Here is a 22,202-nt window from a genome sequence, read left to right as displayed (position 1 = left end):
CACCTCTTCATGAATAAATTCCCTCCTTAAGAGGCCCTCAGAGATATAGTCCAGGAATGGTAGGTCGATTTCCCTTGGGGCTTTGCTTCCAGAGAGTAGAAACAAACTACTCCCAGGGAGTAGACACTGCTTCTAGTGTGTAGTGTCTCTTGATCTTGGGACACCTTTTAAGCAAGTACATGGGGAAATGGGGCATGCAGATGGCAGTGTGAGGTAATTAGAGCAGTTAGACTGGAGTACCATAAGTTCAGGAAGTGTCCATACAACAGAGATAGGTCTAATGCACTTCAAGGTGAGCTCTCATCCACATGGTTTCCTCAAGTCTCTACCATTCCTGCTTCAGAGCATTTTCTATGCAGAAAGCGTGATCATTAGTGGACAGAGAGGGGTTAAGGATCAGCTCACTAACCCCGCCTTCCCACTGCCCATGGTTAGGGAGGGTGAGGGCAGAGTATCCAAGGGAACAGAAACCTAGGGAGGAAGGGCAGAAGGGCAAGAGGGGACAGAGAGAAGAGAGGCAGGCGGGATCCATCTCTTACTGTCTCCCAGGCTCCCAGCCAGCTCCAATCCTTCACTGCTTGGGCGCCACCTGTGCTGGGCTCACACAGGTCCCTTGTGGGGCTCAGGCACAGGGCACACAGCACAGGAGTGAGCATGGGGAGTCCGCGCGCGCTGCTTCTCATCTGCTCCTTTCTGCCTGGGCTCCTGATCTCAGAGGCTGCCAAAATCCTTACTCTGTCCTTGGTGGGTGAGTGCTTGGCCAAAAAATCCAGAAACAGGCACGTCGGAGGCACTGGAGGCAGGGCTTAGGCAAAAGGCCCTTGGTCAGAGGTTCATTTCATGGGTTTTTCCAGACTGGGCGGGTTTGTTTTCCTGGCTGGAGGGTGAAGGGGTGGGTGCTGTTTTTGGAAGCAGGGAGAGGCCTCTACCGCAGCTGAGGTGGAGAAGATAGTTCTGGAGAAAACAGAAATACTCTTTCCTCTCCCTTCTTGCTCAGGACTAGCCATGGCCAGAAGTTTAAGATCCAGCCAAGTGCAGGAAACTCCTGGCCTCCTTCTCCCGGGCTCGGGCTGGACATTCGGGGGTGCGCAGAAGTTGCCAGTAGAGACTGTGGCTAGTGTTTGCAGGCTCTTAGAGGTAGGGGCAGGGCTAGGGGGAGTGCTCCTGGGGGCAGCAGCACTAATTTTCTCAGCTGCATGGGAGCCAGGGTGGAGCAGGGAAGATATTTCAATGACACTTAGGAGAGCGGAGTGTTTTCATCCAGGGGAAACCTGGAGAACTGACTGGAGCTGAGGAGTGGACCTGGCCATTTGGGTCTCTCTGGGTCCCCCTTTCTTTCACTCGTGCTGCTGGAAGTGTTCAAAGGACTGCTAGAACTGTTTTTTTCTGCATTTTGTGGCCTCAGTTTTATTTCCTTTACTTTTGCATCAATGGGAATAGCATTTGAAAAGAAAAAATATATCAGGATAAAGGGTCATCACAGGATGGAATTTCCCAAGATTTTTATCAACCCACAGTGGGCTCCTTTAGATCACTTTTAGGTCACTGAGAATCAGGGGATCTTAGAGCTAGAAGGAACTATAAATCATTTAATTCAGTTCCTGCTATGTTTTCCTGAGCAGGAAACTAAGAGTCAGGGGAGGGAGGCGCCTTTTACAGATCACACCAGACCTCCCTAATGGCCGACGCCACGAATTTACTCAGCGTTTCTTACACCAAGACCATCCTCTCCACAGCTCCCACTCTCACCACTTTTCAGTGGGCAGCTTTTATAATCAATATTTAAGAAACCCTGTAACACCATTTGAAAGCTCTTTTTTTCCCCTTTCTGATTGTTAGTAATAATCAAGCAAAAGAGCTTCCTCATCTCTTGAAACTACCCTGTTCTTCTGCCTCAGACTGAGAGGGAGCTGGTGTGGTTTGTGAGGTGCTGGAAGCCCCTTCTCTGCCCCAAGATGCACTGGGGCTCACAAGACCCTCCATGGTTGGATGCCTGTGTGGTCACCCCTTCTTCCTGGCTCCCAGGTGTAATATGGATTAAAATGTGGATATGAGATGCAGGACATTTATACTTTATACCTCCCCTGGTACTTCAGACTGTGCAAGGCTGGGTATAAAAAACAGAAATAGCTACACACCATTTTTCTAGCACTACACCCCTCTCACTCCCATCTCCAAACTCTTGGCATTTGCCGTGAACTTCTCTCCTGATCTGACTTTGTCTGCTGCTGAGACCCTTAAATTCAAGCAAAGGCCCCATGTTAATGTGGGGTCTAAGAGACGACATTAGTGTGTTGGAACTGGTACCTCCCCTGACTATCAAACTTCTCTTTCCTTAAGATTCCAGGATTTTCCTAGGATGGGTGATATCTCAGTCTTCATACGTATAGGATCCTGAAGGCCCACTCCATGGGCCCCACAATTATCCTCAATGTCTTAATTTGATGTTCTGCACAATTCAGGCCCAGCTGAGAAAAGTCCTGTCAGATACACTTGAATCTCAAGGTTTTGGGCTCTAAGTGGTGGCTCCATGTCCTTCTGCTCCAATGGCTGTTTCTTGGACTCACATTTAAGCTCCTGTGTTTCTGGCTTCTACACTAGCATAAATTTCCAAAGAGAAGGATTCCAGAAATAGCTCTAAATGGTCATCCATTAGGACCCTTCACACTCACGTGCACAGCACTGTGCCAAAATTCCTCTAGTGTGGTTATTTTTATGGGACACATTGTCTCCATAAGGCCCCAGCTAAAATGCAGCATGCGCCTTAGGATCAGAAACGCGTTAAGGCCTAAGCACCAAGAAAGTCATCACATTGACCTGGAGACCAGAGTCACATGAGGGGATCTTTGATGGAAGTTTGCCACAGGTGAAGGATGTGGGCCAGCAGGCTCTGGGTGAGTGGGCTAGTGTGTACCCTGATGGATATGGAAAGTTCAAATGATGAAGTGCGTCTTTCTCTACTCACCATCAACTTTCTGTTTCCCTACCCCTCGTTTTCTGGATTTATCACCCATTGACCCCAGAATCTCTGTTCTCATCATTACAAAATGAAGTTGTGCATTCTCCTAGGTGGAAGCCATTATCTACTAATGGACCGAGTGTCTCAGATTCTTCAAGATCATGGTCATAATGTCACCCTGCTTCTCCAGAGAGCAAATTTATTGATATCAGGTATCTTTTCTCACTAATTCTTGATTTTTTCTACTCCAGGCAAAGAACAGCAATGTCTTTTGTATACAAGGGTTTTTCAAATAGTTTTTAAAATCTAATTGGATTGAAAGAATGATAAAGGTATGTGAATGTGTGTGTGTGTTTATGTAAGGTTTTGGAAAACTTCTGGGCTCTGTTGTCCAAGACTCTGCACTCTGTAGTCCCATATTTTCCTCCCTTACCTGGACTTCTACTCCATCCCAAGCAATCCTCCACACATTATTAAGATTATGTCTTAAATGCTACTTTATAACGTGGGTTGAAAATACGTTGAGCAGAAGTGTTCAGCCATAAATAGGATTTCTAATAGGTAAGGATCACTTTTCTTTTTCTATAACATAGATTAAGTTCTACTCTTATGATATCTGAAATTTAAGGAATTTAAGGAATTTCTCAGAGAGTTCCTTATTTATGCAGCTGAGATTAGAATCTATCATTGAGATGATGCTGTTTTCTTGAAAAAATCAGTGACTGCCAGTGAGTTTGTGCATAGTGATGTTGTAAGTTCCTAACTGTGTCATTGAAATGCCAAAATTTTAGCAAAATGAGCTCATAAATCTTATCATCTCTCCTCTTCTGACAGACAAGGGACTGGCAAGTCAGAGAACTGAAATGATTTGCTCAAGGTCACATGCAGGTTAATAATAGTCTTGAGTGGACTTCAGACTTTAAGCTCTGGATTCCTCCATCTGAAGTGTTTCTCAAGCTTTGATTTAAAAAAAAAAATCCAATATTAAGCAACACCTTTGAGGAACAAAATTTTGAGAAGTTATGAAAATTTGAACATGACTTCAGGCTTTGTTATTGTTCAGATTGTTGTAAAACAATGTTTTTCTGTGAAAATTTCTTTTAGGTTTTTTATTGTGCTAAAATATACATAACATAAAATTGACCGTTTTGATCATTTTTCTGGGCAGTTTAGTGACTTTAAGTACATTCAGATCGTTGTGCAACCATCACCACCGTTCATCTCCAGAACTTTTTCATCATCACAAAATGGAGCTCTGTACCCTTTAAACAATAACTGCCTATTACCTCCTGCCCTCAGCCGCTGATAACCACTATTCTACTTTGTTTCTCTAATTATTTGACTATTCTCAATACCTCATATAAGTGGAATTATACACTATTTGTCCTTTTATGTCTGGCTTATTTCACTTAGCATAATGTCTTCAGGCTGATCCATGTTGTAGAATATATCAGAATTTGTTTCGTTTTATATGTTTCGGTTCCATTATAGGTACATACCACATTTTGATAAACCAGTCCTCTATGGGTGGACATTTGCATTGTTTCCACATTTTGAATATTGTGATTAATGCTGCTATGAATACTGGTGTACAAATATATGTTTGAGTCCCTACTTAAAACCATTTTAGTCACCTTCTAGATTAGGTTCTGTATTCTTCATTGAACGTCAGTTATATACACATCCTTTTGCCTCTGCCTTGACTACAGATCTGATTAAATAGCTTTAGTATATTAATTTTTAATGTAATTATTTTCAATTTAAAAATCATAATTAAATTTAATGAAGATTTTTTAGATTAAATCAACTCATATCAAAATTTTGTTTTAAAAATTGGGAGTTCCCGTGAACTTTGAGAAACTACTATAAGCTACAGACCTTCTACCTCTTTAAAAAATATGTGTATACCAAAATCTATAACCAATTGAGGAAGTTGATGGATCCCATCAGTTTTAACCTTAGGTTCCAGGCTTAAGTGTCTAGAGTTTCTTTGACTATTCCCCATTCATGAGCATTTTTGAGGCTTTGAAACAACATATTCATTCTTCACTTCTGTAGTACAGCCTGGCTAATTGTCTGCAAATAAGGAAAACACATGATTGGGTTATGATTTCTGATGCCCGTTTCAGTGTGTTGAAAGATTTGAACCATTCACTAACTCCTTGTTTGGACACACTTCCCCATCTTGTTTATTTATTTACAACATTAATAAATAAATGCTATCAGTGGCACTGCAGTAGCGAAATCTCTAATGATCACATATACTACTGCTCCAACCAATATCCTGAATCACAATTGGGTTACAGGTAGAGGCTGATAGGACATTGAGTAGCATGATAGAAAAAGCCTAGGTTGCCTTGAACAGATTGTTAGTAGAAACGCGGATGTTCAGAGCTCTGCAAATGCGGACTCAGAAGGAAGTGAGGAGCATGGTAGAGAAAATCTGTCTGGTCTTAGACAGTATGTAAATCATCCTAAACAGAATTTTGAAATTAGAAATATAATAGTAATATATATTTCTAAATTTAGAAATATAGATAGTAAAGACTTTTTGCTGCTTATTGTAAAATGTGAGAAGAAAGAGATAAATTGAAGGAAGAACTATTAAGCATAAAGAAACCAGGACTTTATGATTTTGGAAATCATCAGCCGACCCAGATTGCAAAGGATTTTGAAATTAGAGGATTCACTGTGAGGAGCAGTGAATCCTGTAGAGATATCCTGTAGAAATAACCAGTGGTGTGGCTGGACAACTTTTTGCTATTGCCCCTGAAAGATTAAAAGGTCAGAATATTTAGTCTCATATAGAGCTCTTTGAAGATTAGGTTTTTGATTCATGGATCCCTTCAGCCATATTGACAGATGTCAAAAATAGAGATGAAATTACTTTGTAAAAATCAATTGAGCAGCCTCTTGTCTAGTGGAGTGAATTCCCATGACATACCCAGGAGATGCACAACGTACTTGAGAATTTTATACGAGAAGAAACATCGTGAGTTTGGACTGAAAAAGACAGAGAGAAGGTTACATGAGTGAAGGCTATTAGACTTCCCGAAAGTAAGAAAGAGGCTGATAAACTATTCAGCTGCAAATTCATGATACTTTTTATGAAGAACAAAGGAGAAGTCTGAGAGTGAAACAATGAGCCCCAAAGGTAGAGCTTCAAGCTCACAGGGCTGAGTTTCAAACTACAGAAGATTATTTCCAGTCCTTAAATTCGAATATTGTTTGACTAGTGGGTGTCAAAATATCTTAGGAGGGACAACTCATCTTTTGTTTCATTTTGTTGCATTTAGAATGATAATGTCAGTAATTGGTATTTTACAACCCATCCCACTATTCTTTCTTGGGAGCAGATAACTCATTTCCAAATTATATAGGACCACGAAACGAGAGAAATTTTGCCCCTTGAAGGATCATACCCAGACTCTCACCTATACTTGATTAAATCCTTTGGATGATATAATTTGGGACTTTTGAGCTGATGATATTTAGGTGAGATTTCGAACTATGAGTTGATGGTGTAATTGTTTGAGACTTTTTGGGATGGTGGGATGTGATGAATGCATTTTGCACGTGGAATGTACATGAGTGTTTCAGTTGTAGAGAGCAGAACATAGTTGGAAGATAACGTCCCCCCAAAGATATCCATGCCTCAATCCTTGGAACCAGTAACTATGCTACCTTAAAGGGCAAAGGGCCTTAGCCAATGTGATTAATATATAGATCTTGAGATGGGGAGGTTATCCTGGATTATCCAGGTGGGCCTTCTATCAGGAAGAAGAGGACAGGAAAGTAAAAAAAAGAAATGTGATGATGGAAGGAAAAGTCAGAGCAACATGATTGCCAGTTGGAAGTAGGCCATGAGCCAATGAATGCAGGCAGCTGCTAAAAGCTGGAAAAGACAAGACAGTGAATTATCTTCTAGGACTTCCAGAGGAATGCAGGCTTGCCCACACCTTGCTTTTATTCCAATGAGACCTGTTTTGGACTTTTGATCTCCAGAACTATGAGGTAATAAATTTGTATTGCTTTAAGACACTAAGTTTATAGTAATTTTTTACAGCAACAATAAGAAACTAATACAGTCATCTTATTGGTCAGGAGAATTCCAAGAGGCATGAGAGGAGATTGCTAAAGCCTCTAGAGTAAAGGCAACTTTGGGGGGCACTAATAGCAATGCCTATTGTGTTGCAGTTTGGACAGATTATAGAACTTTTTGTTGTTGGGGGTTCTGTTCAAAGTGGGCTGATTTTTAAGTAATAAGCATAAATGGACTTAAGTAAAACTTAAGAAATATGTTGTTTCCAGAATGCAAAAAAGCCTAAAGATGTTGGGTTTGTTGAAATGTTGTGGTGTATGAGTTAATAGTTGTTTCTTGACAGTGTTATGGATAAAGGGTCCTTAAACTGACCACATAATTCCCAGGAATATAACTGAGGTACTGGGCCTTGAGCTGTGTGTGGGGACAATGGCACATACCTTTGTGTGAACTCCTTTGTGAATGTTTCCATGTCTTGAATGAGTGTGGCATATGAATTTCCTTGGAGGAGGATGTCCTCAGTGTAATGTCATACCTGTGCTCCTGGAGAAACTTGGATCTGGTTAAGATCTTGCTGACAAAGATTGTTGCCACTGGTAGGGCAGTTGAAATACCCCAAGGATAATCAGGTAGAAGTGTAGTCTGTCCCTTCCAAGGTGAAGGCAAACTACAGTTGAAAGCCTGTTGAAATATTTACTGAACAGAACATACTAGCCCAATCTATGACTGTAAAGTCTTTGCCAGTAAATACTTGGGTCAAGTCAATAATTTCACTAAGATTGGGTATGGGAGCTTTAATGTGTGGGACCATGCATTAATCTCTTCCTGATCCCTACACACAGTTAGGTTAGATATCATGACTGATGAAGGCACACATGCATTAAGAGAGTATGAAAGATTTATTACTCAAATAATAAGGCCTTTTTTGGAAGAGCAGAATAGGCTCCCAAGCATATCTAAAATATGGCTTACCAAAGCAGGGATGGACGTATAGCTTGAGTTTTCATCATGGGTAGCAGGATGGAATGGGTTTAGGGTTCCCCCTCACTGGCCTGACTTTCACGGTTTGAAACTCCCATTAAGACCAAGAGAGGGAGCATATGGACTTTCTTAACAGTTTGTCCAGATGAGGCACAGAAGAGGGAGTGGGAGACATGGCTTGAAACCTGTCAGCAGTCAAACATCAAAAACAGACTCAGACTTTGTATTACACATGGATAATGAGGGAGAAGCCAAGTTGGTAAGTAGAGGTGCAGAGGACTACTATTTCATTAAGCCATCAAGTACCTTTTACTAAATCAAAAAATGATTTGGATGTATCACTTTAAATAATGAAAATGAATTTTTCTTAAATAGAAAGAGCAGAGGCTCTGGAATCAAAGAGACCTGTCTTTAAATACGAACTGTACCACTTGCTATGTGTGTAATATTGACAAATTATCTTAAACTCAATTAACTTTATTTTCTCACCTGTAAAGTGAGACTGATAGCTATACCTTCAGTAAAAGCTTTTAATGGAACCTTCCATAACCGTAAATTGAAAAGCATTCATGAATCTTTGTAAGGTTCTCAATACATGTTTTCAGTACGTAAGACTGACTGAATGAGAAAGCAACCAAACCAAAGAAAAATAGTTCAAAAGGCAAACATTCAAATAAATACAAATTTATTGCAACCAACAAATTTTGCTATCATCATACGTATGTTACCCCATGTTGTGTGACATATTTAACATTTTTAACCCATTCATGATTTTTTAGGTTTTAAAGAGGAGGAAAAATCATACCAGGTTATCACTTGGCTTCCACCTGAAGATTATAACAAAGAATTCATGAAGTTTTTTGATTTCTTTGTGGAAGAAACTTTGGCTGGCAGGTAATTACTTTTTATTATTTGAACCAAAGAGTCACTATTTTAGTGATACAAATGAGTGGATGGAGATATGTATGCTTGGACTGAGGATATGAGAAAGGAATAGATGGATGGATGGATGAAGGGATAGACGATGTGGATGGTTGGATAAACAAGTACTTCTCACCAAATCATCCAGTCCCGTCACTGGGGATTCTTTCTTACTCTGTACTATCCCTCTTCCACTATAAGCATGAATATATTTGTGTAGAAAGTGGGAGTTGTTTTTTCTGGTACTTCCTTACAATATTTCACTTACAATCTTTGTGTATAATCTCCCCAAAACAGAAGCATAAGCACCTCAACCTCTCACTGTTGATAGGGAAATGAGAGCCACCTCTTTCCACTTATTTTTCCTCCTTTCTCCTCACATATATGCATTAATGAAGGGCAAACTTATGAATATTGATTTTGTAGTAGTTGACCTTTTGTATCTCGGCCGTGCGAAGTCTTTTTAAAAAACAATTGACCTTGTGCAAAATAAGACATGAAGCTAATTCCTCTTGCTTCATCTTGAATGGAAAGGAACACATAACTCCTTTAAAGTAGACATAAAAGTGGAAAGACAGAAATCCATGTCTATCTGGGGTAATTACAAAAGCCTTACCCCTTCCTTTTACCTTGAAAATTCTATATACTAATCAAGGTCCTGCTCAAATTTGACTTTTTCCATAAAGCCTTCTTTCCTCACTCAGATTGGAAGATCCCAGTCCCTCCTGTACAGATCTGATCTAACCCAGTTATTTGACACTTACTGTTAGTTTATATGATCTTGCCTTGTTCGTTATATATTTTAAGTATGTGCTTTGTCTCTTCTCCCCTAATTTAATATTTTTATGGACAGGTAGAGGTAACTGTGTGTTCTTGAAACTTATTTTTATTTACTCGCTAAATTTGAAATATGATTAATTAACTATATTGTAGGAATTTTTACAGCATTACTGAAATTATCTAAAATATTTGACAACCACTCCTATGTTAGGTGGAATCTTTAAAAATACACAGGAGAGGGGCCGGCCCGGTGGCGCAAGCGGTTAAGTGTGCGTGCTCCTCTGTGGCGGCCTGGGGTTTGCCGGTTCGGATCCCGGGCGCACACTGAACGCACGGCTTGTCAAGCCATGCTGTGGCAGTGTCCCATATAGAGTGGAGGAAGATGGGCATGGATGTTAGCTCAAGGCCAGTCTTCCTCAGCAAAAAAAGAGGAGGATTGGCAGATGTTAGCACAGGGCCGATCTTCCTCACACACACAAAAAAATTACACAGGAGAGGATGATTTCAGCCAATCACTTCTATTGTGTGATTTGAAGTTTATCCTAAAGATGAGGCAGAGATCTGCTTATTGCTAATGAATTCTCAGCCTCTGATCCTTCTGGTGTGATGTTGTAGTGGCATACAATTACAGGTGTGCCAGGGTGTTGATTCTCTTGGTCCTCCATGCAGCTGGCAGGCCCATGATGTCTTGGGCCCTCGCACCTGTTATCTCTGGTACCTTAAAGTGCAGATGGACTTCCTCACCTATTTTCCCATATGTTGTACAAACAGGAAACAGGATCATGTTCTATACAGGCAGTGCTGGGATAGCATTGCAAGAGGATAGTTACCTGGAATGATCCCATAAACAAGGTCTTAATTACTTGTCAGTAAGCTTTGCCATTATTTTCTCTGGATACCACAGACTTAATTGAAGTGGAAAGGCTAATAATGTGTTTCAGGACTAGGCGTTTTTTTTCACTGCTTAACCTGTGGACATAGAAAAGTGGAATTCCTATTTTTATCTGAAATTTTGAGTTCTGATACGATCAAGGAATGCCTTGGGTGAGGTGATCTGTCATATGTAGAATACACAGTGATTTTAAAAAATAGTCTGTACATCAATATGTTTGGGATAGAAGTTACTTGATAGTAACTATCAAGTAACTTCTACAGTTTGCCTGAATAACAGGATAATCACTCATAAAGAGTCAGGATGTAAATGAAGGTTAAGGAGAACATCCCAGAATTTATCAAGTAGAAAGAGATCTATGAGGTCGGCTATGGTCATAGAAGGCTCCTGGAACAGAAGGGCCAACAGTGACAGTTCAACTTCAGTAAAGGTAATTCAGCTGTGCCCATGGATTTCAAGAACTGAGAGTTCCAAGATAAATTTTCTAATGAACTGGCTTAGGGAGTGCTTGAGATGTAGATCAGAGAGGATAAGGGAGAGGAGGAAGGAAACACTCTCAGGAGCAGAACATCTGCCAGCCTGGCTGAGAAGAGAGTATTAATGGACTTGGTGGAATAGGATGCTGCTGCTAGGTGTGGTCCTGCTTACCTGGGGATTCCTTCGTAGCCCGAGATTCTTTATGTATTGTGAAATTAACACTTGCAATGAATATTTATCATTGATTTTCTTTCTCTCAGAGACACATTTGAAAGCTTTTTAAAGTTGATGGAACTGCTGGGACTTCAGTGCAGTCATTTGCTAAGGAGAAGTGATATCATGGATTCCTTAAAGAATGAGAACTTCGACCTGGTGATAGTTGAAAGTTTTGACTTCTGTCCTTTCCTAGTTGCTGAGAAGCTTGGGAAACCATATGTGGCCGTTCTCCCCTCCTCATTTGGTGGTGTGGACTTTGGACCACCAAGACCCCTGTCTTATGTGCCAATGTTACATTCCTTCCTGACTGACCGTATGGACTTCTGGGGCCGACTAAAGAATTTTCTGATGTTCTTTGGTTTCTCCATGAAGCAATGGCAAATCCACTCTATGTTTGACAACACCATCAAGGAGCATTTCCCCGAAGGCTCTAGGCCAATTTTGTCTCATCTTCTGAAAAAGGCAGAGTTGTGGTTTGTTAACTCTGACTTTGCCTTTGATTTTGCTCGGCCTCTTCTTCCCAACACTGTGTATGTTGGAGGCTTAACGGCCAAACCTGTTAAAGCAGTACCACAAGTAAGTAAAACCTTAGCTCTCAATATGGACTTCATGCAGAGGTCTTCAGTGCAGAGCTGGTGGCTGCCCCTGCCAGCGCCATCCTGTGAGTGAAGTAGAGTGAGGCAAGTAGGCACCTACGGCACACTTGTTAAGGAAGTACTCATTTTCAGGGTCATGCAAGTAGAGTGGTAGCACTTGCACAACCCTGAGACTGAGGACTTCCTTAAATGTTACACCCAGAGTCCTCTCTTGCCTCGCCCTAGTCTTGACCCTGGCAGGATAAGCCTTTTAGTAAGTTGATAATTTTCATGTGCATTTTATGAGCATATGTACAGTAAGTATGCAGTAAGCGTCTGTCACATGGAAGAATTGTTAAGGAGACTCACAATGAAACACACACACTGTGAAACAGAGTGTAACCAAGGCCAGGACTGCATGGGACTGACTGCAGGCATTTTCTCCAGCATCCCCAGCCTGTAGAGCCTAACTCCACGTAGACCTCCTGATTCACTTTATGTGAGGTCAGACCTGGGCACTGGAAGTTGGAAAAGCTGCCTAGTCGTTTTTGAATGCCTAGACTCAGAACCACTGCTAGAAGTTTTCAAAATGGAGAGGAGCTGAGAATAGCTGGGTGTCTGATGCCTATCAGCACTGGGTTGCCATTTTATGGAGTTTATCTCATATATATATATTGCCACCTAGAGGAAAGTATGATGATTTCCATTTTCATAAATGAGAGACAGAGGCTCAGGTGGTGTGAGTGATTTTCCCACCATCATTCATTTCACAGCCAGGGAGATCTCTGATTTGACCTGGACCTTCCAGATACCAATGTGTCTGCCTTTCCTTTACTGACCTTGCATTGAGTGAGCAGGGAATGATCCATGGGCTAGATGGCCTCTGAGTTGGTGGCAGGATTTTTAGGAATGGAGCTGGGAGGGAAGGCATTTCAGGTGAGGAGAGCAGGGAGCCCCAATTGTGGAGGTAGAAGTGAGATGGTCATGACTCAGAGTTCCCTCCGTGACTTTGTCTAGACTAGAGAGTGGAAGGTTCAATTGCACAAATATAAGCAGGCCAGAGTGCAGGAGATCTTCCCCAGGAGAGTGGCTCAGGCCTTGGCCATAGGGAAGGGGGAGAGAATTGTTAAGCAGGAACATAGTCGGTGTAAGGGTTGCAGTGGCTATGAAATAACAGAGGCTTTTTTCAATACATTTTCTTCTCTGTATTTTCCAATTTCTATATGATGGCCTTATGTTGCTTTTGTAATTATAAAAGTCAGTTAAATAGGTCCTTTGAGATGGTAAATCAGGCATTGTTATGCTGGATGGAGTCAACCCGATAGGATGAGGGTCTAGGAGTTGGGAAGGAGCCACAGAAGCCCAGAGAGAGTCAGGATCCTAAGCAACATTTGGAAGTAAGGATTGACAAAACTGGTGTTAAAGCCAAGATTGAAACATTAGGTCACAACCCTCCTTAAGAACTGCCTGGGGAAATTGAAAAAGTGTGGTGCCCAGGTCTGGGGTTGGGACTGGGCATTGCCATTTTTAAGAGTCTTCCCATGTGGATATAATTTGCAGTCATGTGGGTGAACCACTGAGGTAGGAGATAGACTGCAAAGATCAGTGACTGAGAATATCATGGAATGTTAGAGCAATGCACGCTCTATGGATGGCCAAGTGTCTTCCCTATTCTGTCTTCACTTCTTCTTATGCCAGAGTCCTTCTCCCAGTTTCTCCTCTCTAACCTCCAGGAGTCCTACCTTCTCTACTGGACCCTGATCCCCACTGGGATTCTTCTTTACAACCACCTCTGCTCTGGTTTTGGAAAACTCCCATCTGTCATGGACCAAAAATGAGTAGAGGGTCTAGGATGGCTCTGATACTAGGGTCAGGGTTTCAAAGAGGAAAGCTGTTCCCACCAACACAACGGGCATGAGCACAATGCAGAGGATGCTGAACTGTCCCAGGGGCTATGATAATAGTTTCAGGACACTGATCTCTAGGAGTGACAGGAAGATGTGTTCAGTTAATAGCTGACTTTCATTTCATGGCTATCCTGTCTTTCATGGCCAACTTTGTTCACCTCCTTGCTTTTCTTACTTCTCTCCAGGAATTTGAGAATTTCATTGCCAAGTTTGGAGACTCTGGTTTTGTCCTTGTGTCCCTGGGCTCCATGGTGAGCAGCTCTTCATCCCAGGAAGTTCTCAAGGAGATGAACAGTGCCTTTGCTCATCTCCCTCAAGGGGTGATATGGAAGTGTAAGCCTTCTCTTTGGCCCAAAGACATCAAATTGGCAGCAAATGTGAAAATTGTGGACTGGCTTCCTCAGAGTGACCTCCTGGGTAAGAAGATCTGCATCTCTCATCACATTTACATGTCTTTAGGGCTCATCAGGGCTCTGACTTTTAGTTGGGTAATCAATCCCATGAACATGAGAAGGAGCTTCTGCTAGCTGAGAGTAAGTCTCCAGAGGGCAGGAATGGAGCAGCCAGCTGGAGTTCTTGGGGTATCAGGCTATAATTCCAATGAGATCAGATGTCAAAACACCTATCTTCCCTTCATTCTTTTCTATCCCGTGCTGGATGTCAGCAGCCATTAAAGTCACAAAGACCTACTGCATTTGTCTTGAGCAAGGTCACCCAAACACAGTCCAAAATAACCTGTGAATTCTGAGAACACATACCAGGGGCACATCGCCACTGTATTTAGTGTCTCACGAGCACCTGTTCACCCATGTCCCCTTACACACACACACACACACAGATACATCCTCCTTAGCTGTGAAGGTCTGAGTGACTCATACCTTCACAACATTCATGCCCACAGAGTCTTTAGGATATGCCAAAATACCTGAGTACTGAGCTGAGCAACCTCATAGCCAGTTCTTTGGTCCATTGAGTCTCTGGTACCACAGAGTCCCCTCACTGTCCAACAGGTTTGCTCTGTGCCATCTGATGTTTCTTAGAGACTCATCACTGCCATAGCCAATGGTGGATCCGAGAGTCTTAACCAAGATGATGGCTAAAAATCATCTGGGGAATTTAAGAAACATATTCCTGGTTCCACTTCTGCAAATATATGTCAGTAAGTCTGGGGTGGGGCACATGATTCTCATTTGAAAGGAACACAAGGAGATTCGGATGTACATCCCAGTTGAGGGGTATAGGCTGAGATGAGCTCTTCATTATCAACAATCATTTTAGTTACCTCTAAATAAGGGTGGGATGGAAACTCTGAAACTGGAAATACTGAGGTGGAGGTTCTAGTCTCTGCTTTCAAGGGTCTTCTCATGTATTTGAGGAGACACATATATAGTGTAAGTTTTAATGAGTGCCACATCTGTTGTGATGTCAATGAATGTGTCAGGATTTCAGAGAAGAGGGAAATTAGTTGGCAGGGGAGAAAAGACTGCTCAAAAGAAAGAAACAGAGAGATACACAAGGAGAAAAGAGATGAGAGAAACAAAGAAAGGCAGTGAGATGATAGAGAGAAGGATGGATGAATGGAAAGATGGAGATATATGCCTTGCTTAGCACTATTCTCTACAGAATTTCCTGAGTTCTCAGTCTTAGCTGGGTTCTGTCTGTGGCAAGGAGTCTCTATACAAGCAAAAGCTTGGAATCCTGTATGTTGGAACATGAACCTTGAATGTGTCCCAAGCAAAATCATCTTTACTATGGTTTGAACACACTTTGAGAATCTATTGTTGTTTTCTTCTGCCCTTTCTTCTTTACCTGGTGTTCAGAAACTTTTCATTCTAAAATGTTCTGCTGTCTTTCTTATTTGCAACAGCTCACCCGCACATCCGTCTCTTTGTCACCCATGGTGGGATAAATAGCATCATGGAGACCATCCAACATGGCGTGCCCATGGTGGGGATTCCCATCTTTGGAGACCAGCCTGAAAACCTGTTCCGAGTAGAAGCCAAAAAGTTTGGTGTCTCTATCCAGTTAAAGCAGATCAAGGCTGAGACACTGGCTCTGAAGATGAAGCAAGTCATAGAAGACAAGAGGTATGCGGGTCTCTAGGCTTGTGGTCACATAGGGTGAATGAAGATGTCAAGCACAACAGGCACCATGTGGGTCTTTTTGCAATAAAAACTGAAACTTCCAGGATATGGAATAATACGTGTGTGATACTAACAGCTGACTTATTTCCTCTGTGAGCAAGACTAGGCAATTTAGGGTAGATGCTGAAAATAATTTTCTACTTTATCTCTTATGAGGAAGCCAAACTACTTACACAGGGTCTCTTTGAGAGGTCTTATATTTAGGGGTGCTTACAGTGGAATTCCAATTGAGTTGGAAGTTGCCTTTCTGTACCTAATATGTCACACAATTTCCTACCTCAGGACCTTTGTCTGAGCTGCTGCCTACAACACTCCTTCCCTTCTCTTCACAGGGTTGGCTCCTTCTTCCCATTTGGGTCTCATTCCAGCATTGCCTCTTCATAGAGGCCGTCTTTGTCTGACAGTCCTAAATAGAATCCTCTCCCACCTACTCCAATCATCGTTTATTATTGCCTTCTTAACACTTCTCAGGATCTGTATAACTCCATTTCTTTAGGTTTTAATTCATTGTCTGTCCCCCACAGTAGAAAGTAGAGAGTAAGCCTTCCCAGGACAGCAGCGTGCATCTCTTGTTTTCCATAATGTTCCCAGGGCCTAGCACAGGGCCTGCCACAAGGTAAGTATGAAGGAATTTGTAGGTGAGTCAATAAAAAGGCCCACTGATCTCTTAGGTTACTTCCCATCCAGCTCAATGATCTCATGTGAAGAGAAAAATATGTATATTTTTTCTTATAACTAAGAAGGACTGAATAAATTGGAATTTCAAGGGCACAAAACTGAATCAAACCTCAAGAGCTAACATAATACCTTGCACATAGGAGCCCAGCAAGTAGTTCTTGTTAGATGACTGAAAAACAGACACATAGTTTGTGATTCTCAGTCCTAGAAAAGGCGTTAAGCTCCAGGGGTAAGAAAACTTAGAAATTTTATATATATTTGCTGTCTTATGTGTTGCAATGTTCCTTTTCTCCAGAATGGGTTTCTAACATTTTGGGATTTTCAAAGACCTAGATACAAAATGGCCATGAACCACTGGCCCTTGTAAAGGAGTCATTTGGGCTGGGCTGGGCTGGTCCCCAGACCTCATGCATCAGGGCCAGCTGCATAAATTGTGGGGCCCGACGTAACATGGAAGGTAGAGCCCCTTGTTATAAAGTTTAAATATTTCAAGAAGCTGACAGAAGAGAATTAAATCAAGCACAGGACCTGTCTAAGTGGGGCCCTGTGCAAATATGCAGGCTACAGCTCATGGAGGCAGTGCTGGTCAACATGATGCTCTGAAGGGCAGGAAAGTGCAGGTATCCTCCCGGGTGCAGCCATACTTGTCACCTAGCCCAGACACCAGCAAAAAGTTGGTGTGTGTACCCTCTCTCCCTCTGCCCTCTCTAAATTACATTACGTATAATTTTCTATAGTATATTATAAGCCTCCCTGTGGCAGAGACTGGTTCTTACAGACATTCAATTTTTATAGTTGAGCACTTTTAGCACTAAGCATGGATAGTTGCATGTAGGCACCAGTTGGAACGTCTCAAATGGACTCAGCTAGACAATGGCAAGGCCAGGCCAACAACTTTTCCTTGAAACGGAGTCTTTTGTGCATATGGGAGAAAGTGCACATGTGATAGAAGGTCTCTAAGGCTTCTGAGACCCAGTGACTAATGCCCCGCCTCTGTCTCTCATAACAGGTACAAATCTGCAGCAGTGGCCGCCAGCATCATCAGGCGCTCCCACCCTCTCACCCCTGCCCAGCGCCTGGTGGGCTGGATCGACCACATCCTCCAGACAGGGGGTGCTGTACACCTCAAGCCCCACGCATTCCAGCAGCCGTGGCATGAGCAGTACCTGCTTGATGTCTTCTTGTTCCTGCTGGTGGTCACCGTGGGCACCTTGTGGCTCTGTGGGAAGCTGCTGGGCATGGTGGCCAGGTGGCTGTGTGGAGCCAGGAAGCTGAAGAAGGCCTGATGCCAAGTGCAGACTTGCAGGATTGTATTCGATATAGCTCACCATTTCTTGGGAGCCTCCCACCAGTTCTGACAATCCCTGTTCTCCACATCATATCCACTTGCTAATTTTGCTACAAATTCCTGCTCACTGGCTTCTTCCTGTGATCAGATTTCTTTAGTCAGCACTTGTGGCCCTCTTTATTTGCCAATCAGCAAGGGCTGTTCCCTGATTCTGTCCCTGGGTCATTTGGACCAGTGACCCTCAGACTTTGAGCCTTGAGGGCCACCTTCCTTATCACGTCCCTCTTCCAGGCACTGAGAGTGAACCATTCCAGCCTCCATGGCCGGTATCTTCTGGGCCTCTTTCCCTCACTTCTGCCTCCACCACTTGTCATGGAATAGCACCTAAGATGCGCGCTTTCCTAATTCTTTCATTTCCCGTTTGCTTCTCCTGGAAACTCTTGTCAAAGCTCAGGAAGCCTGTCCTGCGCTCGTGTCCTCAGGGCCAGAACCCTCCTGCAGGACCATGTTTGGCCCCTGCATCTGGGTCCCACAGAGCTCCTTCTTTGCTGTTGAGGCATGGAGCTGTAGTGGCCTTGGTCTCCACGTTTCATAGCAGTGAGCTGTCTTTCAATTTTCCCATAGGAAAGTTGAGTCATGAGAAAGAAGGTCACTTCTTTTTAAACTGATGGTGTTTTTGTGCCTCTTGAGAGTTGAGCCTTTCTCTCTGTGACATACTGTCGAGAATTGCATCCACTTGATAGCAAGAGAAACCAGAAAAACAGTGGCTGCAACGGCTCTTGGTTTTCTTCTCTTTCCTAGTTTTATTTTTCCTCATGTAAAAAAGATCTGCTGCTAGGCCAGCCGTCCAGGGCTGACGTGGTCGCTCAATGATGTATTCTATAGTGCAGATTTCTCGTATGGTTATTCTGCATTCTTCAGCAGGTGGGTTTCATCCTCGAGGTCACCCTGGATTTTCAAGATGGTCTTTTCGTATCCAATCAGCACACGGAAATTTGGGCAAGACAAGGGAAAAATGGGAAAAAAGAATAAAGCATGTCCCTGCTAGCTGAATCAGCCCTCATTAAAGAGATTTCCCAGACTCTCCAGCTACCCAAAGACTCCACGTAAATCCCATTGACCAGACCTGAGTCACATGAGCGTTCTTAGCTGCACGTGAAGTCTAAGAAATGTCCCCCACCCCTGGCTGCTGGGGTGGGGTTCTTAGAAAGAAAAACGAAGGACAGTGGATAGTGGGAGGAAACTAGAGCCTGGGCCACATGTGGAGAGCAGGCAGGGAGGGGCTGGATTGGATGTTTTGTTCCACCTGTGACCCTGTGACTCAGTGACCTCAGGGACAGTCTTACACCCACTGTAACCCCCTGTGGGTGGAAAGCAGACCAGTCAGAGTGGTGAACATGCAAAATAGGAGCAGCAGTCCCATACCATGATGACATGTGTTATGCTTTCCTAGTTCTTTCATCTCATTTCTGTCATTTAATGGGGTAGATGTGTCTAATCAGCCCAACCCAAAGAAGCAGGCAGCAGCAGGGGCAACCACAGATGCAGAGGAAGCCCTTGTGCAAATGGAGACAACAGCAACAAAACCTGCTGCCTGGGCACAGGGCTTGGGGAGTGGAGATGGGCTGGTTTTAGTCCCCAGTTTTCCCTCTTGTGGGCACCTCCTTGCAAGAATAACCTGCCCTAGCACATGGTGGTCCTGGCTGCTGGACCCTCCCACCCAGGGTGATTCCATGCCCACGCATGCAGAGGGTGGTTTGATCTGCTAGGGAATTCTCTTGGGATGTTTTGTTTTAGGAGCACTTTTTGCCCGTAAGACCTAAGGATGCTCCTTTATCCATGCTAGTCTTTAAATTATTTAATCATTTACTTTTTGTAAGTATTCAGATGAAATATTTAGAGCTTTAGAGACACATATCTGCCAGAGTGGATTTTCTGCAAATTTTTTCAAAATTCATCTCAAGATAACAGTAATTAATAATCAGATAACACTTGCACTAGTGATTCAGTCCTCTGAGTTTTCTTTTTCCTGATTAAAAATCCAAGATGAATTTTGAGAGATCTTCTTGTGTTAGGACAAATGTAAAGAAGAGAAGTTTCCATAAACAAGGGCTGTGTACTCCTCCAGGTGATGGGGCCCCCTCACTCGTCTATGGATGAGATTCTTGAGAGGGATGGCGCCCAGTGACCACTCTTCCTTTCTCATTTGTGATATCGAGAGGTGAGCTTTGTCTGTCCTCTATAGAGATTTTACAAATGAGCAAGCCTACAAAATATGACAGAAGAGTGCCAGATGGAAAGACCAAATAATATTTTACTTCATTTCACTCTTTCCCCTTGTTATCATTTTTTTCCTGGAAGGTTATTGAGCTGGGATTTTTGTTCCATATTCCATTAGTGGCCATTGATGAACTTCATATTGTCTCAGATGAAAGATATTGTCATTGGGAAATTAATTAGCCACCTGTTACAGAAAGCCTCAGTGCAGGGGCTTAAATCAGTGGCCTTCAACCTGGTCTCTCTGTACCTTAGTGTGCTCATGAAGACTTCTCCAGGGCTGCATGGTACAGAGCATCTGGAGATGATAAGTCTCCACCTGTGTATACTCTAGTTTCCTAACCTTGGCATGCCTAACAAAGTGCTGTGTTTGGTTGGTGGAGTCTCTTTATTGCCACACTTTTTACAATTTCCTGTGTCTTATTTTACAAAAGAGATGCACACCTTTCACCCATCCCTATTCTCACTATGGTGCATTGTCCCAGGGTGGAAACCTGGGTTACCAAATGGACAGTTTGAAATCTAATGACTGAGCAAGAAACCGTTTGTCATTAAAAGGACTTGCAATTCTTTGTTTTTAACAAAATTCAAGAATAAACTGTGATTTTTCAGCTGTTAGACCTTTAAAAGTAACTTTGATAATGGATTGCTATGAGATTTTTGGCATAGTATTCTGAAGGTTTTCAAAGAATCAAAGCACATCATTTTCAAGATGTTCATTACAAAACTCCTACTTGTGCTACTTATAGTTGTGAATAATTTTTTCAGTGTTTACACAAGTAAGAGATTTAGATATAAACCTGTCTCATTCCAGAAGTAGATAATGTTTATCTACAGACACATGAGTTAATTTTAAAAGAATTGAAAAACAGCCACTTATCTCACTGTGAGATGTGTATTTTGTGTTTGGTAATTATTGATCAAATTGGAAATGTGTTGATGTTCTTTGCCTAATTTAATGCAATTATTAAAACTTAGAATGATAACTTGGTAAAAATATTCAACACTTAGAGTCTTATTGTTATAGGAAATAGAAATATCAATTTTATTTTAAATACATATTTCTGATGCTTAAGGTTATAATAGAATACTCAATACAGTTATTTCCAGCATAAACATATCTAGAGTAGAATTAAATTCTCTGGAGAAAGTGGAATAGAAATAATAATTCAAGAAAAAAATGGAATGATGTAAAATTTCTAACTGATAAAGGGGAGCTTATTTATCTATGTCAGGAATGGATGATGGTGAGTATCAAACTGCTGACACATTTACATTCCATGACATCAGCTGAACAGAGTGACATAACTGTTTATTTTTAAATCACAACATTTACAATGCACCGGAAATGACATCCTACTGAATTATTTAACTTATGATGAGAAATTTTAGCAGTCAATTTAAAAATGTATTTTTACAAAAATATTGTTAGGTACAGTTGAGAAAAAAATTGAAAATCATAGTTTTTTTGTCTATGGTTTACACAAAAAGTGTTATTTTTCCAACATAAAAGTAGATGGGAAGTAGGCGACTGCTGGCATTGTTTCAATAGCTGTACAATGTCAAGAAGAGTGTGTTAACAATTCTTGCCCATTAACTCGTGGTGGCAAGATGGCTGCCCAGCTCCAGATATCATGTCCGTGTTCCAAGGAGGACCAAAAAGGAGGAGGGGCAGTATGAGCTACATATATCACTTTGATCAGGAGAAAACTTTTCACAGACTTATATTCCCCCCTCCTCCCGGCCAAGAGACTTCTGTCCTCATTGCCCAGAATTCTGTCGCCTGGCTACTCAAGGCTGTAAGGGAAGCTGGGAAAATCTCTGCACTGGCAGTTGTGGAGGACAAACAGAGCTGCAAGTGGGTTTGTGTTAACCAACCTGTAGTGTCAGAAGCAGATGGCAGATGGCCAAAAAGACCCTCCACAATGCTTGACCTGTCAAAGCAGAATTTTCCGGGTTCTGTTACTTTGTCCTTGTCTATATTTATACACCAAAGCAGCCAGCAAACTTGGACATGATAGAAAAGAAAACATTTTGTCTCTTGGTTATAGTCTCTGGATGGGCC

At 42.2% G+C, this 22,202-nt stretch overlaps 1 protein-coding gene across 2 annotated transcripts; it reads left to right on the top strand.

The window, feature by feature from the left end:
- Positions 1 to 513: 513 nt before the first annotated feature.
- On the top strand, positions 514 to 21,121 carry LOC101403735 (UDP-glycosyltransferase 3A1-like). 2 transcript variants are annotated; one of them, XM_004422734.3, is made up of 7 exons: positions 514 to 748; positions 3,070 to 3,171; positions 8,762 to 8,876; positions 11,313 to 11,844; positions 13,936 to 14,167; positions 15,618 to 15,837; positions 17,582 to 21,121. In XM_004422734.3, the coding sequence occupies exons 1-7, from the start codon at positions 655 to 657 to the stop codon at positions 17,856 to 17,858; spliced, it is 1,572 nt and encodes a 523-aa protein (XP_004422791.2). In that variant the 5' UTR covers positions 514 to 654; the 3' UTR covers positions 17,859 to 21,121. The 2 variants fall into 2 exon arrangements, with proteins under 2 accessions (XP_004422791.2, XP_087299311.1); XM_087443185.1 differs by lacking the exons at positions 514 to 748; positions 3,070 to 3,171 and adding an exon at positions 6,695 to 6,973.
- Positions 21,122 to 22,202: the final 1,081 nt, after the last annotated feature.

Source organism: Ceratotherium simum, chromosome 18 (assembly GCF_057802395.1).
Source record: "Ceratotherium simum simum isolate JZ-2026a chromosome 18, ASM5780239v1, whole genome shotgun sequence".
Taxonomy (NCBI): Eukaryota; Metazoa; Chordata; class Mammalia; order Perissodactyla; family Rhinocerotidae; genus Ceratotherium; species Ceratotherium simum.
Note: the sequence above shows the minus strand (reverse complement) of the source record. Positions and strands in the feature narration are given on the sequence as shown.